Below are 25,957 nucleotides of genomic sequence, written 5' to 3'. Positions count from 1 at the left end.
CTGAACCGAAGGATGGAGATTTCCTGCGAGAAGTACGTGGGTGGACCTTATGTATGTCCGTGTGTATATCGTTTGGTTATGTTGATAATTTTATTACCGTATGGTGTGTTCATACTATGCGGTGCTGTCGATGGTTATGTATAATGTTTGCTGCCCCCCGTCCGATCGCTGGGTATATAAAATGATCCCGTCAGAGGGCTTATCTTCTGCATTATGTATGTATGTTTCGTATCTATGCATATAATGCGCACGCTAGGTGGCCAGATTAACTCATATTAACATCAAACATTTTCCTATATCTTGGGTCTGTTGAACCTATAACGCATATTTCTATATCTTTGTTGTATTTGTCGTTACTCATTGTTCTTTACTTGCTCCTCGATCGTTCCCTCAGGTGCGCTCTATATGTATAATATCCCGAATCCACTGATTAAATTCCCATTCACAAATTACAAACTTTTTCCAGGCTTCGTTTCAATTTCAACTAGGCGCATGTTTTGTTGTTTCCAGTGTGAGTGTTGGAGATGTTGTCAGTGGAATCGGGCTATAGCTATGGTGAGTGGTAGGATGCTCGATCCTGATCTTTTGATCTTCTTCGATAGTGGATCCTAGTTCGGTTTTTATGCTTTTGTCTGGTTGCTAAATGCATAATGCCTGATTTATCGAATATAAATTACATACATACATATCTAGAAAATAAAAGTACATGGACTGCTACATTATTTTGTTGTCGTTTTTTTTTGTTTGTTTTTTTTTTTTTTCTGTGGCCTATTTTAGATTTTTATTTAGTTTTAACTTCTCTTTTTACTTTCCTGCTCTCTGAATTCTTCTACTGATTTGTGCTTTCGTGATGGGCTATGCGCTGCATTCTGCTTGCTTTGAGAACGTTTTGAAATCAATATAAATTACATATACAGATATTGTATAACTAACGGTAATCGGTAATCATATACACAATTACGCGTATATTTTTTATAATACATTTATATGTTCGACTTGCTTTTGGTCAGTTCATGGGTGTTCTCAGTGTGTGGGTGTGTGTTACCATGTGTCTGTGTGGGTGTTTTCTGGGTGTATGTGTGTGTATGTACATGTCGTTTTGGGCTAACACTTACACGGCCTTCGTTTTTGCCAGTGTAACGCTGTGTAAATAAATATATACCAACTAAAAGGAAAACACAAATGAAATTTTTGCTTTGTTTTGTTTAATATTTTATATATATAGGTGTATATATAATTTGTTTTATTCACTTTCTCAGCTTTAATTTAAATCAATAATCAACATCATTTTATATAATTTCATATAATTTGTTTAATATGCAAGTATATATAGTTTGTTGTCTTGTTTGTTTCATTTTGTTGCTGTTGTGGTTAGGCTTCGATTTTTTTTGTAAGTAATTTACCATTTGTTTAATACATATGTGTTTTTTGTGTCTTTGTCTTTTGTTGCTGTTTTTGGGTTTGAGATAATTTACAGTAATTATTTGGAAAAGCAAAGTTATTTATTTTTTTATTGAACAATACTCGTAATAAGTAGTATAACTTGTTTTTCCTGGCGTCCACTTCGATTTGTTAAATTTAGATGAATTATTTTACATAAATATTTTTAGTATTTTCTCGATTTGTAAGTTTGCATTTTTCTGTTTTTTCATTTATGCATTTCTCTTGCTTCGGTGAACATAACTACAACTGTGTAAGTGTGTGTACAGGGGATACACAGATCCCTAACTACGCATTATCATTATCATTATAATATACCATTTACAGGACAAAAAACATCTAATGTATTAGTTGAATTTCATTTACTTTCAATATGGAAAAAATCAGAAAACCATGGCTCTTTGTTTTTCCTCTGTCTTGATTTCATTATTTTGGAATGCTCTGCCCTTGAGAGTTTAATTTAGCTTAGTTAGCTAATTTGTGTTTTTTTTTAGGTAGGTAGAAGTTTTTGTTGCCGCCGCTTTTCCATATTAAAAATCCCAAATTCTTAGTAGGCTTGTGCAGCAAGAGCACAATGTTTTCATTTTAAGTATATATAAATGTATATTGTTTAGATGTCATATACTTGAATATAATATAAATAGTAATAACTATTATTGTTCTTAATATTTCTTTTTCTGTTTTAACATTTTGCCATAATCATTTTGTTAGTATGTATATTTTCATTAGGTCCTAATATGATTTCTAAATTAAGGAATGTGGTAAAGACGGAAAACAAAATAACGCTTCATAGATAGTTGTAGAAACCTTAAGATTTGAAGAAGTGGAAACTAAAGAAGAAGATGTGGAAACTAAAGATACAGTTTAAAATCGAACGTAAATTTGTAAGTGGAAACCTTTCCTGAACTGAGCCATTTTTTCCTAAATTATTGACAAGTTAACCAAATCAATAATATACACCAATCTAATCCATTGTGCAAAATGTTCGATATTTTTTTTAAAGTTTAAACTGATGATATATTCCGTTGAAATCACGCTTCAAAGTTTAACTTTTGTTATTTGCTTTTGGTTTTCTGGTTGTTTTGTTTTTCCTTCTACTTATTCGTCTGATTTTGTTAGGTCGTCATAACATTAGTCTATGCAGGGGTTATACATAATATTTATATATAATATATATTTTTTATGATTTCGCCTTCTTTCCTCCTGTTAATATGTCTGCCATGTCCATTTCATTTAAACACACATAGATTTTTACTTACACAGTTAAGTACGTAATGCTCAATAATTTTAACATAATAAATAATTTACATAACAGTTTAAGTTGCCTTTACGTTCTCTGCTTGGTTTATATTTTCATTAGTCAGTAATATTATCCACTAGTAATCCTTCAACGATTGAAAAACCAATTTAAAATCGGAAAGATCCCTTTAAACATTGGACTAATTTAAAAACCAAAGTAAACTTAACATTTAAAAATTATACTCTTCTCGGTCATCCGTTAAATAGTTTGAGTATATAGAGATTTTGTATTAAATAGAACATACTCGTAATTTTATACTTTTGAAAATTTTCAATCAGGGACAACAACAAATTCACAGATCTCGAGATGAATTCTTGTGTGACTATATGTAAAATCGATCGAACTAATTTCTGTTGTACCGGCCTCAGTGAAAGGGGACACATCGCTTTCTATATAGGATTTTATAGCTTTCACTTTCACTTTCACGATTTGTTGTTCAACCAATGAGATATAACTTAGACACCTATGGTATTACTTAATCGGCGTTTTGTGTGTTCCAGTATGTTTATGTTGAGATAACTGCATAGATGAACAATTTTTGCATTAACTACGATATTTCGCTGATTGTTGCTTGTCGTTTCGGGTGAGGAGGATTCATTGGTAGCTGATGATGATGCATTCGATTTCTATGTCTGACGGTTCGCTTAAGTGTTCTTTGGTTACTTTTATACGTTTGATAGATGTGCTGTAAGTCTGTAAAACGATTGAGGCAAGTGGAAATGTTAATTTTTAGTTTAAAAAAATGATACTCATCTAGAAAAACTATCTAGCACACATAGTTCTTAAAAAAGGACCTAAACACAAATGCTTATTTTTTAATGTATCAGAGCTAAATTTAAATGTAGATTTCTATCCTGAGGTCAAACCCTTTATTTTTGTAATGCCCACCCACATATCAAATTTCACATTGATTGGACAATTACTTCTTTCATTATAAAGAGAATGCAAATCAAACTTGTTGTACTATTTATTCACCTGCATTGGTTATCCATGGTAGCGCCTTACTTCATGTTCTTCAGGATCTCGTCGGTCTCCTCGGGATCCTTGAGGGTATGCCACTGGGCGATGGGCCGGCGGGGCGAGGCCAACATATCGGACCAGTGACGCAACTCGGTTCCGGTTCCCATACAGCCCAATATGCAGCGGCCGATGGGTTCGGAGGTTCCAATGCGATCATAATCCACGACGGTCACAACGAGACAGATTTTCTGCGCGCGAGTTTGGGGGGAAAAAGTGTTCAAGGAAAGTACCGGCATTAGTAGGAGATATTCAGGGTTCAACTACTTGTATCGATTTTTATTTAATTATTTTTTTTATTGAACGGGAGGGGACTTCGCTTTTGAGTTGAAGAACTTTTCGGTATTTCAATATACGTGTTCTGTTATTGGTTTTAAGTTGTTTTTGGGGTAGAAGTGGGGAACTGTTGTTTGCTAACAGGCAGACACTACGAATGCTGTTTTGGAAAGCAGGTTATAGACAGAGGTTTTCGGCACTACGTGGAATATTTTTCGGCTTTTAAGTGCTGTATATTAGATTAAGTGCAGGCTAAAGTTAATCGTGTAGATCGTTGGGTGGAAAGTTTCCAGTTTGCACAAGCACTTTGGTTAAGGGTTTTAATTTTTTTTTTTTTCGTTTCAACATCTAAAGGCGTTCAAGCATTACAAAAAGCTCCTCCAAAAAGGAAAATGCTTGCTGTGGAGTATTTTATTTTCTCTTTTTTCGTACACCTTTTTGTTTTTTATTTTCGTTTTCGTGGTGAGTTAACAAGCAGATCATGCAAATGTCTATAGCTAAAGTATGAGTAGCTTAAAATAATAAATGTTGAAAAATAAACTAAAAAACTTCCTAAAAGCTTTCGATTAGCGTAAAGTGAGAAGCAAATGAAGATGTGGGCAGATATAAGTATATATATAAATATATCTTGTCTTATTTAACCTCGGGGACTAATGAACAAATTACTTTTCTCGATACTTGATAGCAGACACTTAAGCTGTGGCAAAAAGAAAAATGTTCATTAAATACGTGTAAACGAAAATGTATAATATTCAATCCCATTTGTCGTTGTTTGTTAATTGTTAATTGGTCATGGCAGGGGGGGTCCTACAATATATAGTAGATATAGACAGGGGCTGTTTGGACTTCTTGGACTAGCACACGTAACGTAACCGTAACAGAGTTCTTTCAGTTTCCAGATCGTTTGGCTATATGTTGATTGGTTTTGATGGTTTGATTGGTATTCATGGTGATACGCTATACTTCTCTGTGGTGGCTTTTTGGGTATTTATTCTGTGTATTACTGTATTTGTACTGTAGCTGTTGTGGTGCGATTTGGTATTCGATATTCAAATCAGAAGACAGTGTCAAAATAATGTACCCACTGCGATTTGGTTGCGGCGTGGTGCATTATTGACGCCGCTGGTATAAGAGTTTGCGATAGTTTGTATTATGGAAAGAGTAGTTTAAGTTGGTATTCGAATATTTGTATAAAGTTGTATTCTCTGTTGTTCTTTGGAGTGAGCGTAGTTGTGTGTGTATAGCTCGTGCTTGGCTGCATTATTGCATTATTGCTTTTCTGCTCGGATGCTTTATGCTTTACTGCTTTATTGCTATTTTGGCTTTATTGCTTTTTGTCTTTTTTTGCTCGACCGTGAGCAAAGCGGGCACACTACGGCTTGCTCTCCATTCAAAAATTGCGTCTAGGACAGTGTGTGTTTGGGCATCTAGAATGCTTGAGTTTACTAAAAAAAAACCTAAGCCACTAGGCATGCCTGCTTTTCAATGCTTTTTCCTCTTGCCAGATTGTCTTCAAATCGATCATTTCACATTTAACAACTAAAACATAAACCAAATAGCTGGGCTAAGCACACATCGAGGCTGGTTAAAAAACTCAAGTTCAAATCAGAAATCAGGTTTCACAAATATTTCTCAAAAACTACACAAACAAAGGCAACAAATCATAACAATTGCTAAATTTTTTGGGCTTCATATTTGTTTTTTGAATATTTACAATAGTAAATTAGGGATTTTTGTAAATAAAAAAGATTCAACAAATTTTGGTTAATATTGTAAATTACAACATTTAACATTGAATACTTTTTGTTTTTTTTGTTTTTTTTATAGGTCTTATAGAACACAAAGATTGATTAAGTTAGTTTTTGGGGGAAGTTTAAGATATCTTTATGGGTAATACGAAGATTGGTCTCTAAAAGTGTTCAGTTGTTTTGGTTCTGAGTTTGGTGTTGTTGTCGCTTGGTTTGGAATACAAGTATTCAATATATGGATATATATATATATATACGGTATATATGTAGTATAATAAACAACAACGATTGCACGTAAGTAGGCTAGTGTGTGTTTAGAGGGAGGTTGGGTACTCAAAACTCGGTTTGGTTTGGCTTGTTTGGTAGATAGTTTAGAAGAGGACAGTAACAGTAGTAGTAATAGTAGTAGTAATAGTAGTAGGTTAGTTTGTATAGGCAGTAGTAGGCAGTAGTAGTAGTAGTAGTAGTAGTAGAGTAGTAGTAGTTGTGGTATTTTTATAGGATAGTATAATACATTCTCGCATACTTGTATTTGTTCAAATGGTACTTCAAATGAGAACGACTCATTATAGTAAGGGTTGAGGGTGCATTTTTTGATACTTGTCTTCTTCTTTTTCAAACGTTTGCCATTTTGCATGATTGCAATTTTCACATATGGATCTATAATATAGGAAAGAATTGAAAGAAAGAAAAAGAAAACATTTTTCGTTTTTATAACAAAGTAAAATTTTCACAATAATTTGATAAACACATCATTTAGGTTTTTTGTTTTTTTTTTTTTTGGTTTTACACACATATAAGTAATGTACATCAAAAACTTGATTAATTATGTACTTGTTATATATAGAGTAGATCAATTTTTACTTTGCAAACACAAAAACAAATAAAAAGAACAACGAGAAAACAAGAAACAGGCCAAAGTGTAAATGTTTAATAAATTATTAATATCAATATTTAATACTAAAAAATATTGAGGTGCCATTGAAATAACCAATGATTTAAAATTACTTTAAAAAGTATCTAAAAGTATGCTGTAGAAAATTTTTTTCAATAACTTTCACGTCATACTTTCAAAACCTTTTTTTAATGATTTCAAACCACCAAAGAATTCCAGAACACAACTGATAAATTATAATTTTTTCTTTGGCTTGTTAACTTTTTGAAATAAATTTAAAGTTCACATTATTTACTGATTAATACCATAGTTGAACATTTTGGAACTCAGCAACTTGTTAAACTCAAGGCATACAATAGAGTTCAAATTAAAATTTATATGAAAAAAAATATCTGTTTCGTTGTTGTCCGAGCATTTCAATATCTTTATACTGGAAAATGTTCTGTTGTTTGTAAAAGCCTAGAAGAACTTTAAATTGTTTTGGATATATTCAGCGGCAACGTTTTTTATTTCTTCGTCTGGCATCAGCGACCCGAAATGATGTCGAGAGTGTTTAAGTTACAAAAAATTGTACAGATTACATGCAAAAGTGAAGCTAAGCAAGCGATTTTCGGTCGATTTTGATTGTTCGGCATAGAGCGTAAAGTTAATTTTGGTTTTCTATTTGGTTGGCCAGGCATAAGTAAAAATTGTGCGAATATTTCGGGATGGAAACGTTGCCGGACGATAAATATATCCATTGATTAATGAACTTATTGGAATTTGTAGCGTACGCGAATCGGGTTAAATACGGTTAAAGTATGCAAGTTGATAAGTTGGCGCTAATTGATAGTTGAAAAGTAGTTGACAAAAAGTAGTTGGAATAAAAGTTATATTTCTTTGCTCTCTTTCATGTTTGGTTTTTTACACAGCAAACGTTGCCTTGGCGTTTGCTCAGCCTCAAAGTTTAAGTAGTTAGTATAGAAATGAAAGAAAGTGTATGCCATAAAACGGAAAATAAAACGAACAACGTACGTCACACACACTTAGCTAAATTTACAAACACAGAAAGCAACAAAGACGCCGACAGAACCGCTGGGGATCCAACAAAAAATGGATCTCAGGACCCCGATCGATCCTGCCAGCGCTTCGGTATAACGCCACATTACCAGACAATCCGCCCACGTCCATCTTCTTCAAGTTCTTGGCCTCCAGAATGACAACGGTTAGCTTTCCGGCAGTCGGCACATATCGCAGCGAGAAGCAGATGTCTCCCAGCTTTTCCTGTTTGACGAAATCCGGAGAAGAGTTTACGAAAGGGTTAGTAAAGGTTTGTTCGATTTCCATTGATTTTGCATCAAACAACATGTCACACAGACTCTATTGGTACATTTACATACATATCCATTTAAAAATATATAGGGGTTAATAGTTTTATATAGTTTCTATATCGAGTTGGGTCGCCTGAGTTCAGATAGGTAATCATTTTCAAAATATCTTATTGATCATCAGAAGTTCAAAAAATTAAAACAAGTCTTTAAATTTCAAAAGTATCAGTATTTAACTGGCAGTTACAAATTTTTATAATAGTTTTGTTTCAAATTCTTTATGGCTTAAAACCAAATTTCTAATAATATAACAAGAATTTTGGAAAAGATTTAAATATTGGGCAGAAGTTAGCTTCAACAGGCAATAAGCTTTTGAAGGCCGACCATTAAATTGGACTTGAAGGAAATTATTATTCAGATCGACCATTTCGACCACATTAAGCAACCAAATTTTATTTTCCGGTTAAGAAACGCCAAACTAAGTCGAGATATACAGTTGCACAATAACAAGTATATATAAAAACCAAGGATATCAGTATAAACATTAAGACAGATTATACACGTGGAAATTAGGAGAAATCAAATACACTCGGTATAAGTTCAAGTTTTAAGGGTGTTTTTTTGGGGGGGTGGGATAAACAGTACAGTATTTTTAAGCAATTGTTACAAGAACCTTAGTTCTTTATTTTATTGACACAAAACAAAAATGCCACATAAAAGTACATTAAAACATTTACTGCACGTCTTAGAGCTTCGATTTTTGGTAAGTGTAAATATATACCTATATATATGTATATCAGAGAGAAGAGTATATCCAAAGAAAAACTAAAGAAACAAAGGCAAAGTATTAAACTGAAATTAAACTCGTTGATATTGTTCAAGTGTTTATTTGGCTTATTGGGGGGTTGTGTTTGTTTTTATTATGAACTGTTAACCATACCAAAACTTACAGTTTATGTTTTGAGTTATATCTTTTTGGTTTACTTTTAATAACGTATTTTGTTTGTTTTCTTATATTGTCTTTTTTTCGATTGTTATTGTATATTAAAAACACCCAGCTCAAAACCGACTGCACAAAATGCAAAAATATCTTGGTTTTCAAAAATTTTCTTAGAAACTATTTTTATGAGAATAGAAGAAGATAGAGACAGAGATTAAAGAAGTTGAAATCAAGCATAGTTGAACCGATTTTTATGTACACTATAGAGACTAGTTTCCGAGCTCTGGTTGGACCCGTTTTCAGAGGTACATTAAAATGAATAAAAATGTTACACAAAATTACTTACACAAGAATTAGAGAATTGAATTTCGTATGTACATGATAAGGTATTAAAGAGCGTATATTTTACAAATGAAAAATCTATCTAGATACTCAGTATTGCTATTATTTGTAACATATATTATATCCTAGGCTGGTTCGAACCGCTTGCAGTGGGCTTTAGTTTAGTTTTTTACTTCTTTTCTTTCGTATTATAACACAAACCAATTCGATGCCAATTCCTCGAGCACTTCTCCAAGGGTCAAACTAACCCGGGCAAACAAAACCGTATTTGTTGAACTATATAATTTGTTAGCTATAGAAAATGTGGTTGTGTGTTATTTGGATTAGTTAAAAAAAGTTTCAAGACAGAGACAGAGAGCGAGCGAGCGAGACAGACAGAGAGAGCGAGCGAGCGTTATAGAGAATTTATAGAGTTTTATATCGGAGTCACTTACCGCAACTTTATAGGGATTTAAATATTTTGATTCTCTGAATTCGATTCAAGTTCAGTTATCAATTGATTGATTTTGGGTGCCTTTCAAAATATTCTTTGTTAAATGTTTGGTGAATGTCTCATGGAAACAAAAATGTCTATAATCATAATTGAAAAGAAAGTTAAACGAACAAATAACTCGAAATCGGAAAACAAGATTATTGAGCATTGTTTTTTGTATTTGACTGTCATCGAAGCTCTGCTTACACATTACAGTACACAATCAAGAGTTATGCAAATCAAAACATAAGTACAGTATACACATATCGGGCGAGACAGCGACAGAGAGCTAAACACAAAAATAAAAGACTTAAATAAGCGTTTTATATATTTAATTAGTTCTTTGACTGGTCCAATGGCTTGGCTCTTGATTTGGATACATTTTTACTTTTGCAGGTCGAACAGAATCGTAACACAAACACAACGAACAGAACTTTGAACACATTTATGACGACAACAACCAAAGCAAATAACGATAATTATGAATCTCCTTGGCTTCGTTCGTATACTTACATGGATTTTTAGGCATTTTGTTCAGGTTACGGATTGATTTCCCCATGGCATGAGTCAAAAATTTCGAGTACAGTTTGAAAATTTCGAGTTTTCGAATTTTGTGATAACAGATTTGGATTTGTTTTTTTTTTTTTATTATTTTTGAGCGATACGTTTAAAAATAATTAAAGAGAAAAATGAAGAGCTTATTAAAAATTATTGAATTCCATTTCCAGTAGAATTTTGATAAGTATCAATGTTGTTTTTTGGCAAATTTCAAAAAGGTAATGGTTTTCGTATAGTTTTGTAACCAATTAATGGTCGTATGTCCGTGTTCAATGTTTATGTGAGTTTGCTTTCTAATACTTAGTGTGGTTTATTAATTAGTTTAAAGTCGTAAGCAAAAGGAATAGCATGCAGTAGAGTAAAAAGTTGTTTAAAAAGGTATATTGCAGTGTTTCTAAACTATCTGTAGGTAAGTTTTAGTATTCATATTAACAAAAGTTGCAGTATTTTTTTCATTTGGCATTAAAGCTTATGCTTATTTTCTTGGCATAATATTATTGGATCAGCATTAAACATTTGTTGGATTTTTTATTCGCTAAATGGAAAATTAGTGATTCTAAGAAAATTTTGATTTAACACTTTAAACTGATTTAAGTAAAAATATTAGGTGTAGTACAAAAATTGTTTAAGATTTTAAATCAATGTTCTTAATATTTTTAACTAAATCGGACATTTTTTAAAAAGATTTTTAATTAAAAAAAAATGGTTTTACAAAAATATATGATAAGGTCCTGCAAATGTTTAATATTTTCGGTTTGCCGAAAAACGTTCACAGGCGAAAAATTTAAGCTTTTTTCCATTTCTGAAATTGTGTTTTTATGTCTGTATGTGTGATTGTTGAATTGTGTTTATGTATTTATATTTGTATTTGTATTTGTACAGGACTTTTGTGCATTGTATTTGTGTGTTTATTTGTGTTTCTGTGTTTAGTTCTTTTCAAAGCATTCATTCCATCATTTGACCAATTCAATGTAATCAATGCAAATATTTTACAACATTTTCATTTATTTATATAACTTATTAGTTGTTATTCCAAAGTATTTCTTTTGTGCGTGTTTTTGTGAGTTGTTATTGAGGAAAAGAGAGCGTGTGTTTGTGTATGAGTAAAAGTTGGACAGACTTTATGCAAATAACTTGGGGTGCAAAAGTTGAGTACTACTGTAAGAAAGTTATGCAAAAGTTTTTTAGTATTTTCGACGCTTAATTGTTCCAATCAAGGTGCAAACCAAAATTATGTGAGTAGTGTCGTTTGTGGAAAAGATATAGATTCAGCAACTAAATACTTATATCAGCATGGTTAACAAATGTGGGGATTTTCTGGCCCGAAAACGGGAAATAAATTTGGGGAAAATTGGAGAAGGCTTGAAGTAGACTGGCGGTGGGAAACCATGCTGATTTATTTTAGCTTTTTCTTATGCCACAGGTTTTCTCAACAAATTAATATTGCAGTGTGATCATTTGCATATGGAAATGTGAAAATATTTGTCATTTTTATTACTCGGTTGCAAACAAGACAGCCCAAACATAGATAAATCGTTTATATTAATACAAAAATTCAACTACAATATTAATGATGCGAGAAAGAATGCAGACATAACAATATATCGGATATATAGAATGTATATATTTATAAATATATATAAAGAGACAGAGAAAAAGTCAGAGAACAATCGCTCAAGACCAAATTGATTGATTATCGTGGAAAATAAGTTTTGAAGATTGAGCAGGTTAGTTTGTGGTTCGATGCATTGGTTATTGGTTATTATACTAGTAATCGTTATGGACAGCTTTTGTGTACAAGAGCGACAGTTCACAGAGACAGAGCAGGTTATATAGAGGGAAAATCATAAACTCAAATCATGTATGCAAAGGTGTAAAGAGTTCTCGTTGTTTTTTGGTTTTTTGTTTTGGTTTACGTAAGAATTTAAAGCATGTTTTTGTATTTACCTTCTACAAAAGTTCAAGAAAACAAGAGTTTTTTATATGTTTCGAAATCAATTTTTTTTGGTTTGTTTCAGAGGGGGGAATTGGAGAAAGAGAAATTTAGAGTTTTATTTTTTTTGTAGTAGTAGTTGTTGTGTCGGTTGGTTGTAAGGATTCAAGGAAAATTATAAAACTGTCGGAGAGTGTGGTGGAAAATCAAGGGCACAATCCCCACTTGATTTCCCCCCCTGTTTGCTGTTGGTTTTCATTGTTGAGTATTGCTTATTTAAATGGTAAGATAATTTCTGTTATTTATTTATATTTGCATTTTGAACTGGGTGTGTAAAAGTTTCGTTCGAGACTCGAAAAACTTTTGCTTGTCTGTTCCACGAAGTTTTTATTGTTTTGTTGATATATATATATTGTTTTGCTGTTTTGGAAAGTTTTCACTGTAATTGTCTTTGTTTCCCTGCCCTTAAAAGTACTTCGAAAGGGGCGGGGAATATGGGATCATTGACTTAAAAACAAACATATCTAGTGGGTGTCACACAAATGCTTTGATTGCTTTCTGTTGTATTTTCATTTTTTTTTTGATTTTTTGATTTTTTGGTCGTGGCTGAAGTTCGAATGCAAAATACACACAAAACACAATCATCGTAAGTAAGTGTTCAAGATTACAGAAGTCAACAAATATCACACGATTTCAGTATTGGCTTGCGGGCTTTTTCGGCTCAATAACTCAGAGTAGAAGTAACGAACGCAATAAATGATAAGAGTACGAAACAGAGACAGATCTCAACTGATGTTCTTGAGTTGGATAAAAAACACTTAGAGGCACATCGAGTTGTATAGTATACATAGACAGAGATAGAGAGTTACGGATAGCTTGGATAGTACTGGTGACCCCGAATTGGACCCCGTCCCCGGCTCTACATACCTGTCCGCCCTCCCCTTCAACGCTGACCAAATCGCGCCACTCCTCGATCGTCTGCGCCAAGTCAATGGTGCACAGCGGCACCTTCACCTCTCCAATCTGGTCGTGCTTCGAGAAGCGATCGAAGTCGAAAATGGCAAACACGAGCGTCTTGTTCATGGCATCGGCATAGGGCAAACTCTGTGATTTAAAATATATATTTAGTAAAACCTACTTATAAAGTTGGTTAAGCAATCGAATTTCTCAAACAGTAGAATATAAAAGAAAATTCTAGATTGTCATATCTTTCAAAACTATCCAGGAATTAGGAATCACTTTATATCTACGTATACGTATTTTCAGGAGTTTAAAGTTATTATTAACTTAATATTTGTTCTAATCAATTTTAGTTTCATGAATTTACATTTTTAAAAAGATTTGAATTATTTATTTATCTTTTTAGTTTGAGAATATCAACCATAATCTTATAATCTCACCTTAAATGTGAACGTTTCGTTGAAGACTGGACTGAGGGTCTTGCGGTGCACTTTGGTCTCGAACTTTTTCTTCTTGTCGGGCAGCAAGTACACCTTGACATAGGGATCCGAGGTACCGCCCATGTCCAGGGCGGGCAGCTCCTCAGCTTGGATTACCGTCACGGCCAAACTGTTGGAGTTGAAATCGTATTCCAGCTGCAAGAGAGAAGTTCAAAGGACGGCACCAGCAGGGGATTTGGTTTTTTGGCCAAAGAAGAGACAAACAAAAATTATATATTAGTAAGGATTTAACAAGTTTTGTATGTTTTAAAAATAAATGTGGTGGTAAGGTCTAATTTGAGAATGTTTCGCTCAAGGAAAATAGGAAAACCATTCTTAGCACTCAAAGAATATTTAAGGGTATCAATAAGGTTAAACAAATACATATATGAATATTATGTACCCAATTTAAAATTCCCTGCTATTTATAAGATTTTTGTTAGAAAATTTAATGATAATTTATTTACTTATTTTTTGAGTGAAGAATGCTATTCAGTGGAATCACAATTTTGGATTTAATGTAATTTTGTTTCGTGTGATTTGAAACCTTGAAGAGGAAGTTACAAGTTATAGTTATAGTACTGAGTATTAAATGTCCTTTCTGTGAGTGTGTTTCTCCGTGGCACAACAACATCCACTCTGCCCATATTTATAGAATACCTATCTGAGTTTACGTTTGGTTAGTTTCGTATTCGGGAGGTAAGTTTTAGGGGAGCTGTGTCTCGGAACTGAAGATGTGATTAACCTACCTTGAAGTTGAGACGCCCCAGCTTCTGTTCGCTCTGCTTGTCCTCCTCGTCACCCTCTTCGGCATTTTCGGTGAGTTCCTCCATATCAGGCTGAACCTATCACATACCAGAACCCAATAACTACTAAGATTTGATGGCGCGTCAGACACTTACTTTCTCCTTGTACGCCGATCCCAACAACTGTACCGACTTCATGTCGACACCCTTCTTACCCTTACCATCTTTGGTTCTTCGCTTCTTCAAGAATCTCCGCACACAGAAGAAGATTATACCAAAGACGACGAGGAACACGAGAATGATGATGGCCACCACGCCCCATGTGGGCAGGCCCGTGCGCTCGGCGATCACCTCGGTGACCACTTCGCCGACATGCTCGATCTTTTTGATCACCGGCAATGAGGTGGTAGTGGATTCTAAAAAAGCAAAATGATTGACTTTACTTTGCAACTAATAGCTAAAGAGATTAAAATTTGTATTTATACAAGCCTAGGTTATTTACATTCTCAAGCTTCTTATTATTAAAGTCCCTATAAAATTGTTTCACTCAAAACTCCAAAAATAAAATAAAAGCATTAGGTTAGCAATGCAAATAATGGGCAAAATATAACATATCAAAACAAAATTCCCAAACAATTTTCAATCAAATATGAACATTTTTAGTCGATTTTCACGCAAAAAATATTGTTACAAATAATAAAAACATTTAAGTTAAAGTTGCTATCATTATTCATTTTGTGGTATGCCAATAATAAATTATAAAACATAATACATATAAAAAAGCTTAAAAATCTTTAAGTTAAAGAGTTTAATGTGCTTTGACAATGTATCTTTTTATAAAAATATTTTTAGCGCTAGCGCTGATCTTGAATTTAAACTCACCCTGAGCCTCTGTTGTTGCACTACGTGTTGTTGATTCCACCTGTGCGATTCTTTGACTGGGCGCTTCCGCCGCCTTTTCGGCAATGAGTTCCTGTTCCTGCCTGTCCACCTCACGGAACTTGGAGTGATGTGTTTCTTGCAGCTTCTGGTCCACGGATTCCAGTTCCGAAGCCGGCTCGGGCGCTGGCGCTGGATCCGCTTCCGGTTTGGCGTCCGCTTCCGATTTTGCATTTGGCGGCATTTTGTTGTGTGGTTTTGTTGCTGAAATATGAGTCATTTAATAAGTAAGTTATGGAAAAAACAGCCAATAGCTTATTAGAGATTATAAGGTTACATTTCTAACTTCATTTTTAATGAGCCATTTGTGACCCCATTCAAGACACTCAACTTGAGCAACTGTTTATGATATGGGCGGTTAATTTCCAGGCTGTCGTTGTCTTAAAAATAGCGCGAAACAAGAGTATGACCGCAAAGAAATCCCACAAAAGTCGTTAGCAACTTTTCCGACACTCGCATCCTTGAAACACTAGAAATGCGCTGACGGCGTCAACTGAAACGAGAACGTACCAAGTAAAAGTGCTTATCCTTAGCCAGCCAAGGGCACACGCACTCTCTCCCCCCAAAACACCCCCCACACACACTACCCACTTTATATAAGTAAGCATATCTGTACAATGGCACCCACACAAAACGCTTTCAAATGGCTGGATATAGGGATCCCAGTTTTTCTCATTTTACCCTCTTTCCTTTCTAATTGAATTCATTAATATTAACACCGAGCTGCTGGCTCTTCTGTTCTCCATCTGCTTTGTAGTCCTTCGGTTTGAATTTTTCCATATTTTACGTCATTTCATTTACTTTAACAACTTGAGCCGCATTAATTATGGACGCGAGGGGAGGCAGCTTGAGTTGGGTCCTCAGCTCTTCGTTTATTGTTGTCAGACATCTTTTGACCCTGAAGTGCTATTGTTACTGAGACGAACCCCCGAGATTCGGGGGTTCCCCCAGCTGGATATCTGTGGGTACTCATGTCTCGCTGATTGACAATAAGCTGGCATATTTAAAAGTAAGCTACGCTCCGCTCAAAATTGCTATTTGCTGGCTGTTCCCTTAAAAGTTAAATGACGCCTGTCATCCGAAAAAAATATTAAAAATACATTTTGGTGATAAAGGACTTTACGATTTTTTTAGGATAATAAATAAATAAATCATTTCGAATACAGACAAATATTTTTTAAAGTTAAGTGTTTGCTGTTGGAGTAGATTTTATATAATGGAATAATAAAATAGGACATTTTTTTTATTTCTGTTTCTGTTAAAAAATACCAAATTTCGTATCTAATACTTTTTATCTTATTTATTTTATACGCAACAAATAAAAAAGTGTTAAACAATTTTACCAAAAATTGTATCTTCCATTAGGTAATTAATTAAAGATGCCAAAATTTCTATTTTAAGTAAATCCACGACAACGTTTGCCCTCACAATATTATTTTTCCTCTTGGATTTTGAATATCATTAAGGAGTTTAAAATTGTCATAAGACAGCCAGAGTAAAAGACAAATAATATAGAGCCAAAACCACTTTACCACCCATAAAATAAAAAGGAAAAAAAAATGGTGTAAGAGCAATTTAGAGCCAAAGTGACTTCAAATTGCTGCTGCTGTTGAGGCTCGGCACTTGTTTACTTAGCAAATGACGTCAAAGGACATCCATACCCTGTCACACGTTTTCCCAAGTCCGCCAAGCCGGCGTGGAAAACTCGGAGAGCTGCTTAAATAAAAAGCCCTAAGGCAGCTTTGTTTATTCGGTCCCATAAATACGCTTAAAATTCTAATGTTCTGGATGCCAAGCGTGTAGAAAATTTAAATGCAAACGCTGTGTTTGCCTACAAAGAAGTTTTTTTTTGGGGCGAACTTCTAAATACAATTTGCATGGAAAATGGGCGAAAATTAAGTTGTGCGGGTTGTTTGCCTTCTATAATTTTTTATTTAATTTAAGAAGCCATCACCCGGAACGTTGAACGACTTTAAGCCATTTTAAACCGAAAAATAAAGTTTTTATAAATTTAACTATGCAATGATTTACGGTTGTGCTATGTTAAATATTTTTTTGAATGGAAATGTTTACTCTTACTCTTTAATGTTTAGTTTCTATTGACAATCATTGTCACTCATCCAGCACTTTATTTTTAAAAACATTTCAATTACAAAATTGGTTCTACTGCTTTTCTTAAATTATGTTTAAAATGTTACTTTCATTTGGATTGGTCAAGGACTCAATTAAAACCAAAGTGGAATTAATTTGTAAGAGACATATTCACGAGATTTATTAATGTATACACATAATTATAGGGCTTATAATAATCACGACTTTATTCGAATAAACAATCCCAGCGACTGTCATAGTATAAGAAAGCCTGCTCGTAGCATAATGCTTTCCTATCTTAAATTTGTGAAATTTTGTTGTCTCTAACGTTTTGTTTATAAATATTATATATGTGTACTAATCGCTCGTCTTCTTATCGCTTTCCTCTCTTGAAGCTGACTTTCGGCTTTTCTTGGGTTCATTATTCAAAACTGGTTGACGAATAAACGAATAAACACAAGAAATGGAATAAGAAAATGCAAATCCCATTGTTTACCATATATATATATATATATATATATATATATATATATATCAGTTTATAATTTAAAAGCACCTTAACTTTATTAAATATTAATATTTATTTAAAAAAAAATTGTTCTGTTTTAAGTTTGTTATTAATTAGAATACCTACGATTACAATTAAATTCTGCGATACCCGTTTAACAATATGGAGTACAATTTGTTTTAAGTATATTTTCAAAGCAAAAATAATTTATGAGCCCCATTTTGTTTTCATTCAAAGGAAACTACTTCTTTATATTACAGAACTTGAGGCCAGCAAAAAAGTTCTCAAGAAATCAATAAATTTAAATGCATCTAGGACATGTTTTTCCGTGGAGAGGCTGCCTGGAAATGACTTCATGGACAGAAGGAAAAAACTGAGAGCGGAGGCAATAAAAAATGGTAAGCTAGAAAGAGTCACGATTCCCGGCTGATCCCCTGACAAATTGCGTTGCAGCCCGGTGGCAGCTAAATAAAACGGACAAACACTTGGCCGGAACTTCCTGCCCCGGTAAACTCATCCATAATAAATGTACACGCAACAATCAGTAACACCTCCCAAAAAGTTGCCCGGAAAATGGCAATCAAGTCACCCAAAGCCAAAGCACTTTGTTGGTCATATTTTATTAATGCACCAAAAATCTTGGGCTGAATTATGTTCGCCGGCATAAGGGCAAAAGTACCTGCAAGAAAACGTTCAGGTTAACAAAACCCAAGATCTGCAACTACAACGATTTTGAGGCAAGGAAAAGAAGGTCACAAATATTGTATGCGGTAGTTGCCACAATTTTGTCATTCTGCCAGCTTTTCGTGCCACTCTCTTTATTTTGCACCCGGGTCAACGGGGCGTATGTATGGGTGTGCTGGTATTTTGCGGTGCCCACTTGTCTGGCCCCCGAAAAAGTGGCAGCGAAATAACAAACTACGCAGTTCAGAACGGTTTCGTGTCGGCCCTAAGCAAAATTATATTTAGAGCCAAAACAGCTGCTTCCCATATTTGTTATTGTCGGTACTCAAACTCGTTCCAAAGGCTTTGCAAAAAGCTCGAATGGTCAGTGAGTTCATTGTTGAGGACCCAATTGATGCGCAAACACTTCCAGTAACTGTCAAAAGTGCCATAAGGGTCTTTTACTCAGGGCAGTTTGCAAAGAAAATTTATAGTTGAGAAAAAGGCAGCAATTAAGTGCTTGAACTGGGAACAAAAGAATTAATAAGGACTTTTTTAATACCATCAAATTTGTTTAAAAAAAACTCAAGTACTCAAAGTTTTAAAATTATTAATAGGAAAAGGCACAATTTACTAACCTAGTTATTATATTACCACCCCTTTGGTTAATATTTTGATGAAGTTACCTTAAAATTGAATTAGCTTCTATGCCCCAGACCCTACTTAATTATTTAAAGTTCATTTAAAGGCTATAATCACGGGCAATAAGTGTTGTTTTCCCAGTATAAACTCCTGAGTTTTGACCTTTGGAAAAGTGTCTATAAATAGACTGCTGTCTGCAGCTCCTCCACCGATTGTGGGCAGTGGTGCAGAAATCTGATAGCGGTTCTGTGTGGGTGGTGCATTGCTGTGACACAGAAAGCGGGCCACAAATATCAACAATTGGCTGTGGTTACTACTTAGATTAGGAAAAAAAACACATCATGATAAGATAATTTTGCCTCATCAAACATTCACTGGGTTGGCAGATACTAGACACGTAAAAAGCCAAACTAAAACTCAAGTAAAAAGCATGATGTACCGAGCTGACAATCAAGCTGTCAAAACAAATTAACATTGGCCAGAACTGGATAGATAGACAGGCAGCCATTCTCCATTACCGGGTCCAAACAAAAACACCGTCGAGTCGAGCTGGTCCGCAAAAAAAGGGATTCGGATTCGGATCTATGGCAACATCTGTGAAACCCACGCACGTAATACGGATGAATCGAAACTCGGAAGGAGGTCCTCGAAGCTCCCCCAAGCGGGAAACGGGTAAACTTTTCTCGGAGAGCGGAAAAACGGAAAAGCGGAAAAGCCACACATGCCCACAGTTGGCTCTCTTTCCTGCTCTCTCCTTACTGCGCACATAACCCAGAGAAGGCAACAAAATAAAAACTCGGGAAAATGGCAAACGAACAAAAAAAAAGAAAAGTAATGAACATAAAGGGAAAACCACAGTAGACGATGGAACAGGACTTTGCCTGAGGAATGAAGAATAAAGACTGCCCCGAGGAAAAAAACCAATTTTCCACATCATTATGCTTTTCGCTTTCATTTAACAATCGTCTCGGTGTTTTCAAAATCAAAACTTAAGCCGCCTCGAAAATTTCATTCATATTCTCGAATTACACTAAGGTTCTCTTCTTCGTTTCGGGCGTAAAGGGTCAAAAGTACGCGGTCGTTTGCGGGACAACTTGATTATTGGCAATTATGTGCGGTTTCCCGAGCTTGTTTGCAGCATTTTTATTGCGAGTTTTCGGCAATGCCCTTAATGGCCTGCCCCCCAGGAATTCCATCCCAAATTCTGGCTGTCCAAAGCTAATTAGCTAAAGGAAAGACTAAATCAAGTTTAGCTCTTATTAGACTAAGATAAGAGGTGCCCCATGAATAAGTGATATGTGTGATTGGGAAGAGGATTTGGCAGTCTGGCAGCTAATAAACTTAATTAACGAAAAAATATGTCCCAACCTTTGGGATTCAATAGGAAACAAAATTACTGAGAATGTTGACACAACAGAAAAACTTTGGCAACTCTTTGGAATATATATAAAACATTAATTTTAATAATTCAAAGAAATATAGATTATACCAATAAATAAATAAGAAACATTTATTATGGTAATCCAAAAAATTAGGTTTCGCAATGTGTAACAATAAAATATTTTTTGTTACTCCGAATTAAAGGTTGTATGATTTAAAAACCTTAAGAAAAGTTTAATAAAAAAATGTATGAAGGACTATAAAATTCCTGTTGCGATTTATAATAATTAACATAATTAGCATTGTTCCTTTCTCTTTACTTATAGTTGATACCCCAAAAAGCGCGCTACACTTTCGTGAAGAGCGGAGTTGGACTCACCTCCTAATCAGAAATGTTGCCAATGTTTTTCCAATCAGCAATCGGGACCCAGACTAGCGTTAATAGCTCGGCTTCGCTTTCCTCGGTATTTAATGTGCTTGTTTATCGTCCGCTTTATTAGTTGGATGATGGGTTTTGAGCAGCGTTAAACGAGGCGAGACTCCGGCGGGGGGAGTGGAGTTGCGGCGGCAGCAGTGGCGACGTCCTGGCAGGAGGGATGATGATGATGATGATGCGGGTCCTGGCGCTTGTCGGTGTATGGGTGTGTGTGTGTGGGTGCTGCTCCTGCTGCTGCCTTCTCTTTTTGTTTTTTTTTTTGGTGGCTGGCTTTGGCTAGTGAGGCCGCGGCTCGCTAGTCTCACATGAATTTCGTATACTTTTGTTTTGTTTTGAATAATTTTCAATTTATTGAATTTGTTTTATTTAAATATTTTTTGTAGAGGGCCAGACGCCAAGAGAGGGAGAGAAAGAAATACAAAGAAAGAGTGTGAGAGAGCGGACGAGATACGCTGCGTATACGTAATATCAAAATACAATTGTATGCGTAAATATTGATAGAGCGAATTTTACTTTGTATGTGATTGTGTGTTGTGTCTCTTTGCTCAAAAGGTTCCAAGTTTCAGTGTGTGTGTGGGCAGAGAGAGAGAGAAAGAGAGTGGGAGGTTGGCAAATTCGCTTTTCCCTCGAAGAAAGCAAATTCAGGATAGAGATTTTCTTAGGGCCATTTTTTCGTCCTTTTGTGTGTCTTTTTTTATTGCCTCTTTCAGCTTCAATAGAGCTTTTCTCTTTCTCTCGCACTCAGACACTTAAAGTTGATATAGAAAACTCTTCTTAAAACTTTAATTTAATTATTTATTAACAATCAGGTCTAGAAGGCATCTTGCCGTTTTTAAAATCACATTTTCCGTATATTAATTCCTGGTTTTCAACTGGCCACCACACACCAACACAATAATCGTGTGGAAAAATCAATATCCCCGCAAGTGGCTCAAATGCGTTTTCACTTTCAATGATACCCCATTTTTCTGCGTTTCTTTCATTTTCGTATTGCACATTGGAATTTTCAATTAAAATTTTCTTGCGTAGCTGCCATTTTTCCTCGAAATTTGCTGCGAAAAATTCTGATACACAAAAAATGTTCTCCTTTTCGTCAACGCGTGCTAAACACACACACACATACACAAAGTCGAACACACGCACCCACACACATACACACGCGCACAACACTTTTCGGGGCTTTTGGATGGCGTTTTCATTTATATAACAAATAGCAAATCACTTTCACCACATTGCCTTTTTTTCTACCAATTATTCGTTTAACTTTCAATTAATATTTTAGCAATTTTTTTTCCGAGATTTTCCTTGGATTTTGCAACTTTGTATGTGGCTCTAGAATTTTTCTTTCCCATTCACCTTCAGCCTAGCGCTTTGTACTTCAGCAGTCAACTTCCACGGTCGATGTTCATTCGCGTTTTGGCCCACACGCTCCAGGAGCAGCTATGAAAAGCTTGGGCCACTCGCCAAGCAGCCAAAGAGCGAACCGGTTGGGGCATCGATTTTGGTTTGCTGGCCAGCGGGTGACCGGGGCTTGGGACCGCCATCCGGAGCTTTTGGCCAGTGTAGACCTCGGAAGAGAAGGGTCTGGGCCAGCTGGACTCGGATCAGCCCTACGATTCTGGGATCTAAAAAAGGTAAAATTAAAAAATATTATTATTTAGGATCTTTTGTTAGATTTTCAAAACCATTTTCTTTCAATCTTGGCTTTTACTTCAAAAATTTATTTAAAATAAATTTTTTTTTAAGTCTTGTAAAATAACAATGCAGTAAAAAATATTAAGTTATTTTCTTATATAAATTATAAAACTTTAACTTAAGCTAATATAAAAGTGGGTTTATTTTTTTTTTTTAATTTTTGTAATAAAAAATTCAAGAGTTATTTAGTCAAAATTTAATTTTTATTTAAAAAAACCCTGCCGCATACCAAATTAAACCACATTTCTCTTCCTCCCAATTTTCAAAAAGAAAGTAAACATCTGACTTACAATCACATGTAATGTTAAAAGCTCATTTAAAACCTGTTCGCAGGATGTTTTTGGGTGCATGCGTACTGGACGAGAAATTTCTCAATGACACACAAAGTTGTCAGCAAGGATATTGCTCTAGGGTGTGGGGGTTGATTAACTGAAGCTCATGTTAACAAAGCTATTTTGCTGAGCTTTTTTTGAATGTGTTAAACTACCCCAAAGCTGTCGCTTAGTTTTGAGAATTGATGTACAGATGGCGCCAGTGTATCATTTATCACCTTCTTAAATTTCGACAATTTTTAAACTAATTCCTTATGATTCAGGTGCAATATTTTTTTAACCAAATCAAATATATTGATTTCAAAGGGCTGAATAAAATTGGTTGACAAATGAATTATTTCTACAAAATATATTTATTTGCAATTAAAAGTGCGCTGTTGTTAAAAGCCAGAATTATGTAAATTGGGTATTTAATATTTGGTTTTATTCTAATATAATCCAACATATTTCAATGAAACTTTAATTCCAAAGTTCTATGGCAGTAATCTCTAATGATTCATTGGCAATCCTTTACGGCCGGGTACATAAATCACAACATCGAATAGTGTTCACCTTCACGCCACAATCAGACGTTCAGCCATAGGTTTACACACCCTCTGTTCGTGATTTTCCGTATCGTTTATCTTTATAACTCTTGCACGGAAATCATTAATCGCGCAAAGAAATTAATTAAACGGCCAGTCCTCGGTCTCAAATCGAAGCCACCGATCGCGATGGACCGCTATTATTGATGATTGGACCGGAGAGCGGAATGTAAACACGCGGTCGCACTCACCCACCCACCCACTCACACACTTATCACTTCCACTTGTTATATGGCTAATGGTTAATGAGCACCGACTTAGTGGCTTGTGGTCAATGGGTACTTGAACTTGCTCCCGGGTGGCGATAAGAAATGCGGCACGCGCTCAATCTGATTTGGCCGTGGGGCAATTGCAATATTGGGGTTGCTGTGTCATCGATGGCAATCAATTTAATTTGGTGCCATTTGATGGGTTTTTGCATCGGTAAAATAACAATACTTATACCCTCCCAAAAGAAAAGAAAAACCAACTTGCATCCCCAGATTAGATTTCTCCAATCACCCAATGTTTGGTATCAAGTTTCATGTGGTATCAATATTTTTGATGGTCGAGGTTATGGCAAGGCTACTACTACCCTACTTTTAAGGGCACTAATTAATGCTATTACTTATATATTTTTTTGCATATTTGGCTTATTCCGTGGTGTTTGCACGTTATCAACAATATTTAATCGAGATGTGCACTCGCCACTTGCTAGAAGTTCCTAACTTTTTGTAATCATTATTCGACGACTGATAATTTCCTCATCTTTAGACTTTGCTTCACCGTCTAATTGTGTGAGTCATTTGATTGTGTTTGTATATGAATGTTATAATAAGTATATACTGAGATCCCAACGTGCATGACAAAGGTCAATTTTGAAAGCTTATCTAACAACTTCTTGACATATATAACCGTCGAATTAATAGCCATGGAATTAATTATCGGTCTAAAGTGGGTTTGCGGGCTTATGTTCTTTGAGTTTAAGTACAAATATATTGATTAGATTTAAAAAAAACCATAATATGTAATGATGTGAATTTCACAGTTTTTTTTACATATTTACTGCCAAATACCCAAATTGAGAATAAAATCCTCTAATTTTCAAAATAAATTTAAATGAACAAAAAACGTATTTAGGAACGTATAAATTTTCTCTTTGCTTCTCTTAATTTCTTATGTATTTTTCTACATAATCTTGACAGGCAATTAGACAAAACTTAAAGGCACTATTTATTATATAAGCACTTTTCCCACTAATTATTGGCATGGGGTACGGAATCGAGTATCTTTTCGAGGCCATTAAAACTGACCACATCAATCCGAAAATAAGTGGGAAACTATGCTAATTTTAAATCGGGTTCCCAAGCACAATAGTTGGCGATTCTAAAGTGATGTATTATTTTTAAACAAAAAAAGTGGTGAAATCAAAAGCATGTCTTCACTTATTTGGCCCAAAAGGCGGTGTAGTATGCAAAAAACGTCATCAGTTGGCATTATGATCTATGCATCATCTCTATCGTCTGGCCCCTCGAAATTCGGGCAGCCACGAGCTGCATGCGTGGTCTTACTGGCAATTCGAGTTAATTGCTCTTTACTGCAGCCAGATGATTGACTGAATTGAGTGAGAGACGATTCGATACAATTCGAATTTGGTTCACACGACCGGCGCATGACTCGTAAATGGACTTTGTTCCCGAAAAAAAAAAACTAAATATAACCATGTGCGACCACTTGACGTGGTTCAATTTCGAGTCCGCCCGATCTCGTCTAGCCTGTCTGTCTGCCGCTCAATTTCTGGATGCAGGCGTCAGGCGTCTCGATCTCCATCTCCATCTCCATCTCGAGTGGTCCAAAGTCCAAGTTGTCAATTCTGCCCATCATCGGCGCAATGCCGTCCATGGCTTCGCAATTACCACGCTCAATATTAATTTGTTCGCACTTACAAAGCGAACGGAAAGTTTCCCCAGCGGGCTGATTAAGTGCCCCCTCATTCAACTGAATTTTTAATTAATTTCACTTCTTGTAGTCCGAGCTGTATAATTATTTTTGGCTCCACTTCGATTATCTCCTTGAGGATCCACGCTGAGTCCACATGAACAGACCGCAATCGGAGTCACGGAGCCACACCTGTTCGGACGAAAACCCTCAAAGGCTGACCACATGCTAATTAGTTTGCTAAATGCTTTTCTGAATTTATTTCAAGGGGGCCTTATCGGTTTTAACCAGAGCTCTCGACTCTGAGATTGGAAAAAATACATATTAGGAATGACTGAGTTTATTAACTATTTCTAT

At 35.1% G+C, this 25,957-nt stretch overlaps 1 protein-coding gene across 11 annotated transcripts; it reads right to left on the bottom strand.

Moving 5' to 3' along the window:
- Window positions 1–1,188: 1,188 nt before the first annotated feature.
- On the bottom strand, window positions 1,189–21,156 carry LOC128262699 (synaptotagmin 1). 11 transcript variants are annotated; one of them, XM_052997116.1, is made up of 10 exons: window positions 21,016–21,156; window positions 15,296–15,556; window positions 14,570–14,829; window positions 14,417–14,512; window positions 13,629–13,823; window positions 13,156–13,332; window positions 7,825–7,939; window positions 6,308–6,441; window positions 3,716–3,948; window positions 1,189–3,433 (listed from the first exon to the last, which is right to left on the bottom strand). In XM_052997116.1, exons 2-9 carry the CDS (start codon window positions 15,534–15,536, stop codon window positions 3,742–3,744), a joined length of 1,425 nt encoding a protein of 474 aa, XP_052853076.1. In that variant the 5' UTR covers window positions 15,537–15,556; window positions 21,016–21,156; the 3' UTR covers window positions 1,189–3,433; window positions 3,716–3,741. The 11 variants fall into 11 exon arrangements, 8 of the variants coding, with proteins under 8 accessions (XP_052853076.1, XP_052853078.1, XP_052853079.1 ...); XM_052997118.1 differs by having other exon boundaries at window positions 7,825–7,936; XM_052997119.1 differs by having other exon boundaries at window positions 7,825–7,933.
- Window positions 21,157–25,957: the final 4,801 nt, after the last annotated feature.

This window comes from Drosophila gunungcola, unplaced genomic scaffold, assembly GCF_025200985.1.
Source record: "Drosophila gunungcola strain Sukarami unplaced genomic scaffold, Dgunungcola_SK_2 000001F, whole genome shotgun sequence".
In the NCBI taxonomy this organism is placed as follows: Eukaryota; Metazoa; Arthropoda; class Insecta; order Diptera; family Drosophilidae; genus Drosophila; species Drosophila gunungcola.
The sequence above is the reverse complement of the archived record's forward strand: the minus strand, read 5'-3'. Positions and strand labels throughout refer to the sequence as shown.

What these genes read in the sequence shown, in the direction of transcription:
- LOC128262699 (XM_052997116.1), bottom strand. Translation starts at nt 15,536, where the DNA reads ATGCCGCCAAATGCAAAATCGGAAGCGGACGCCAAACCGGAAGCGGAT. An exon ending in ACGAAACGTTCACATTTAAG is followed by an intron (nt 13,333 to 13,628) that starts GTGAGATTATAA and finishes TTTAAATCACAG; the next exon opens with AGTTTGCCCTATGCCGATGC. An exon ending in GGACGTGGGCGGATTGTCTG is followed by an intron (nt 6,442 to 7,824) that starts GTAATGTGGCGT and finishes CCTATATTATAG; the next exon opens with ATCCATATGTGAAAATTGCA.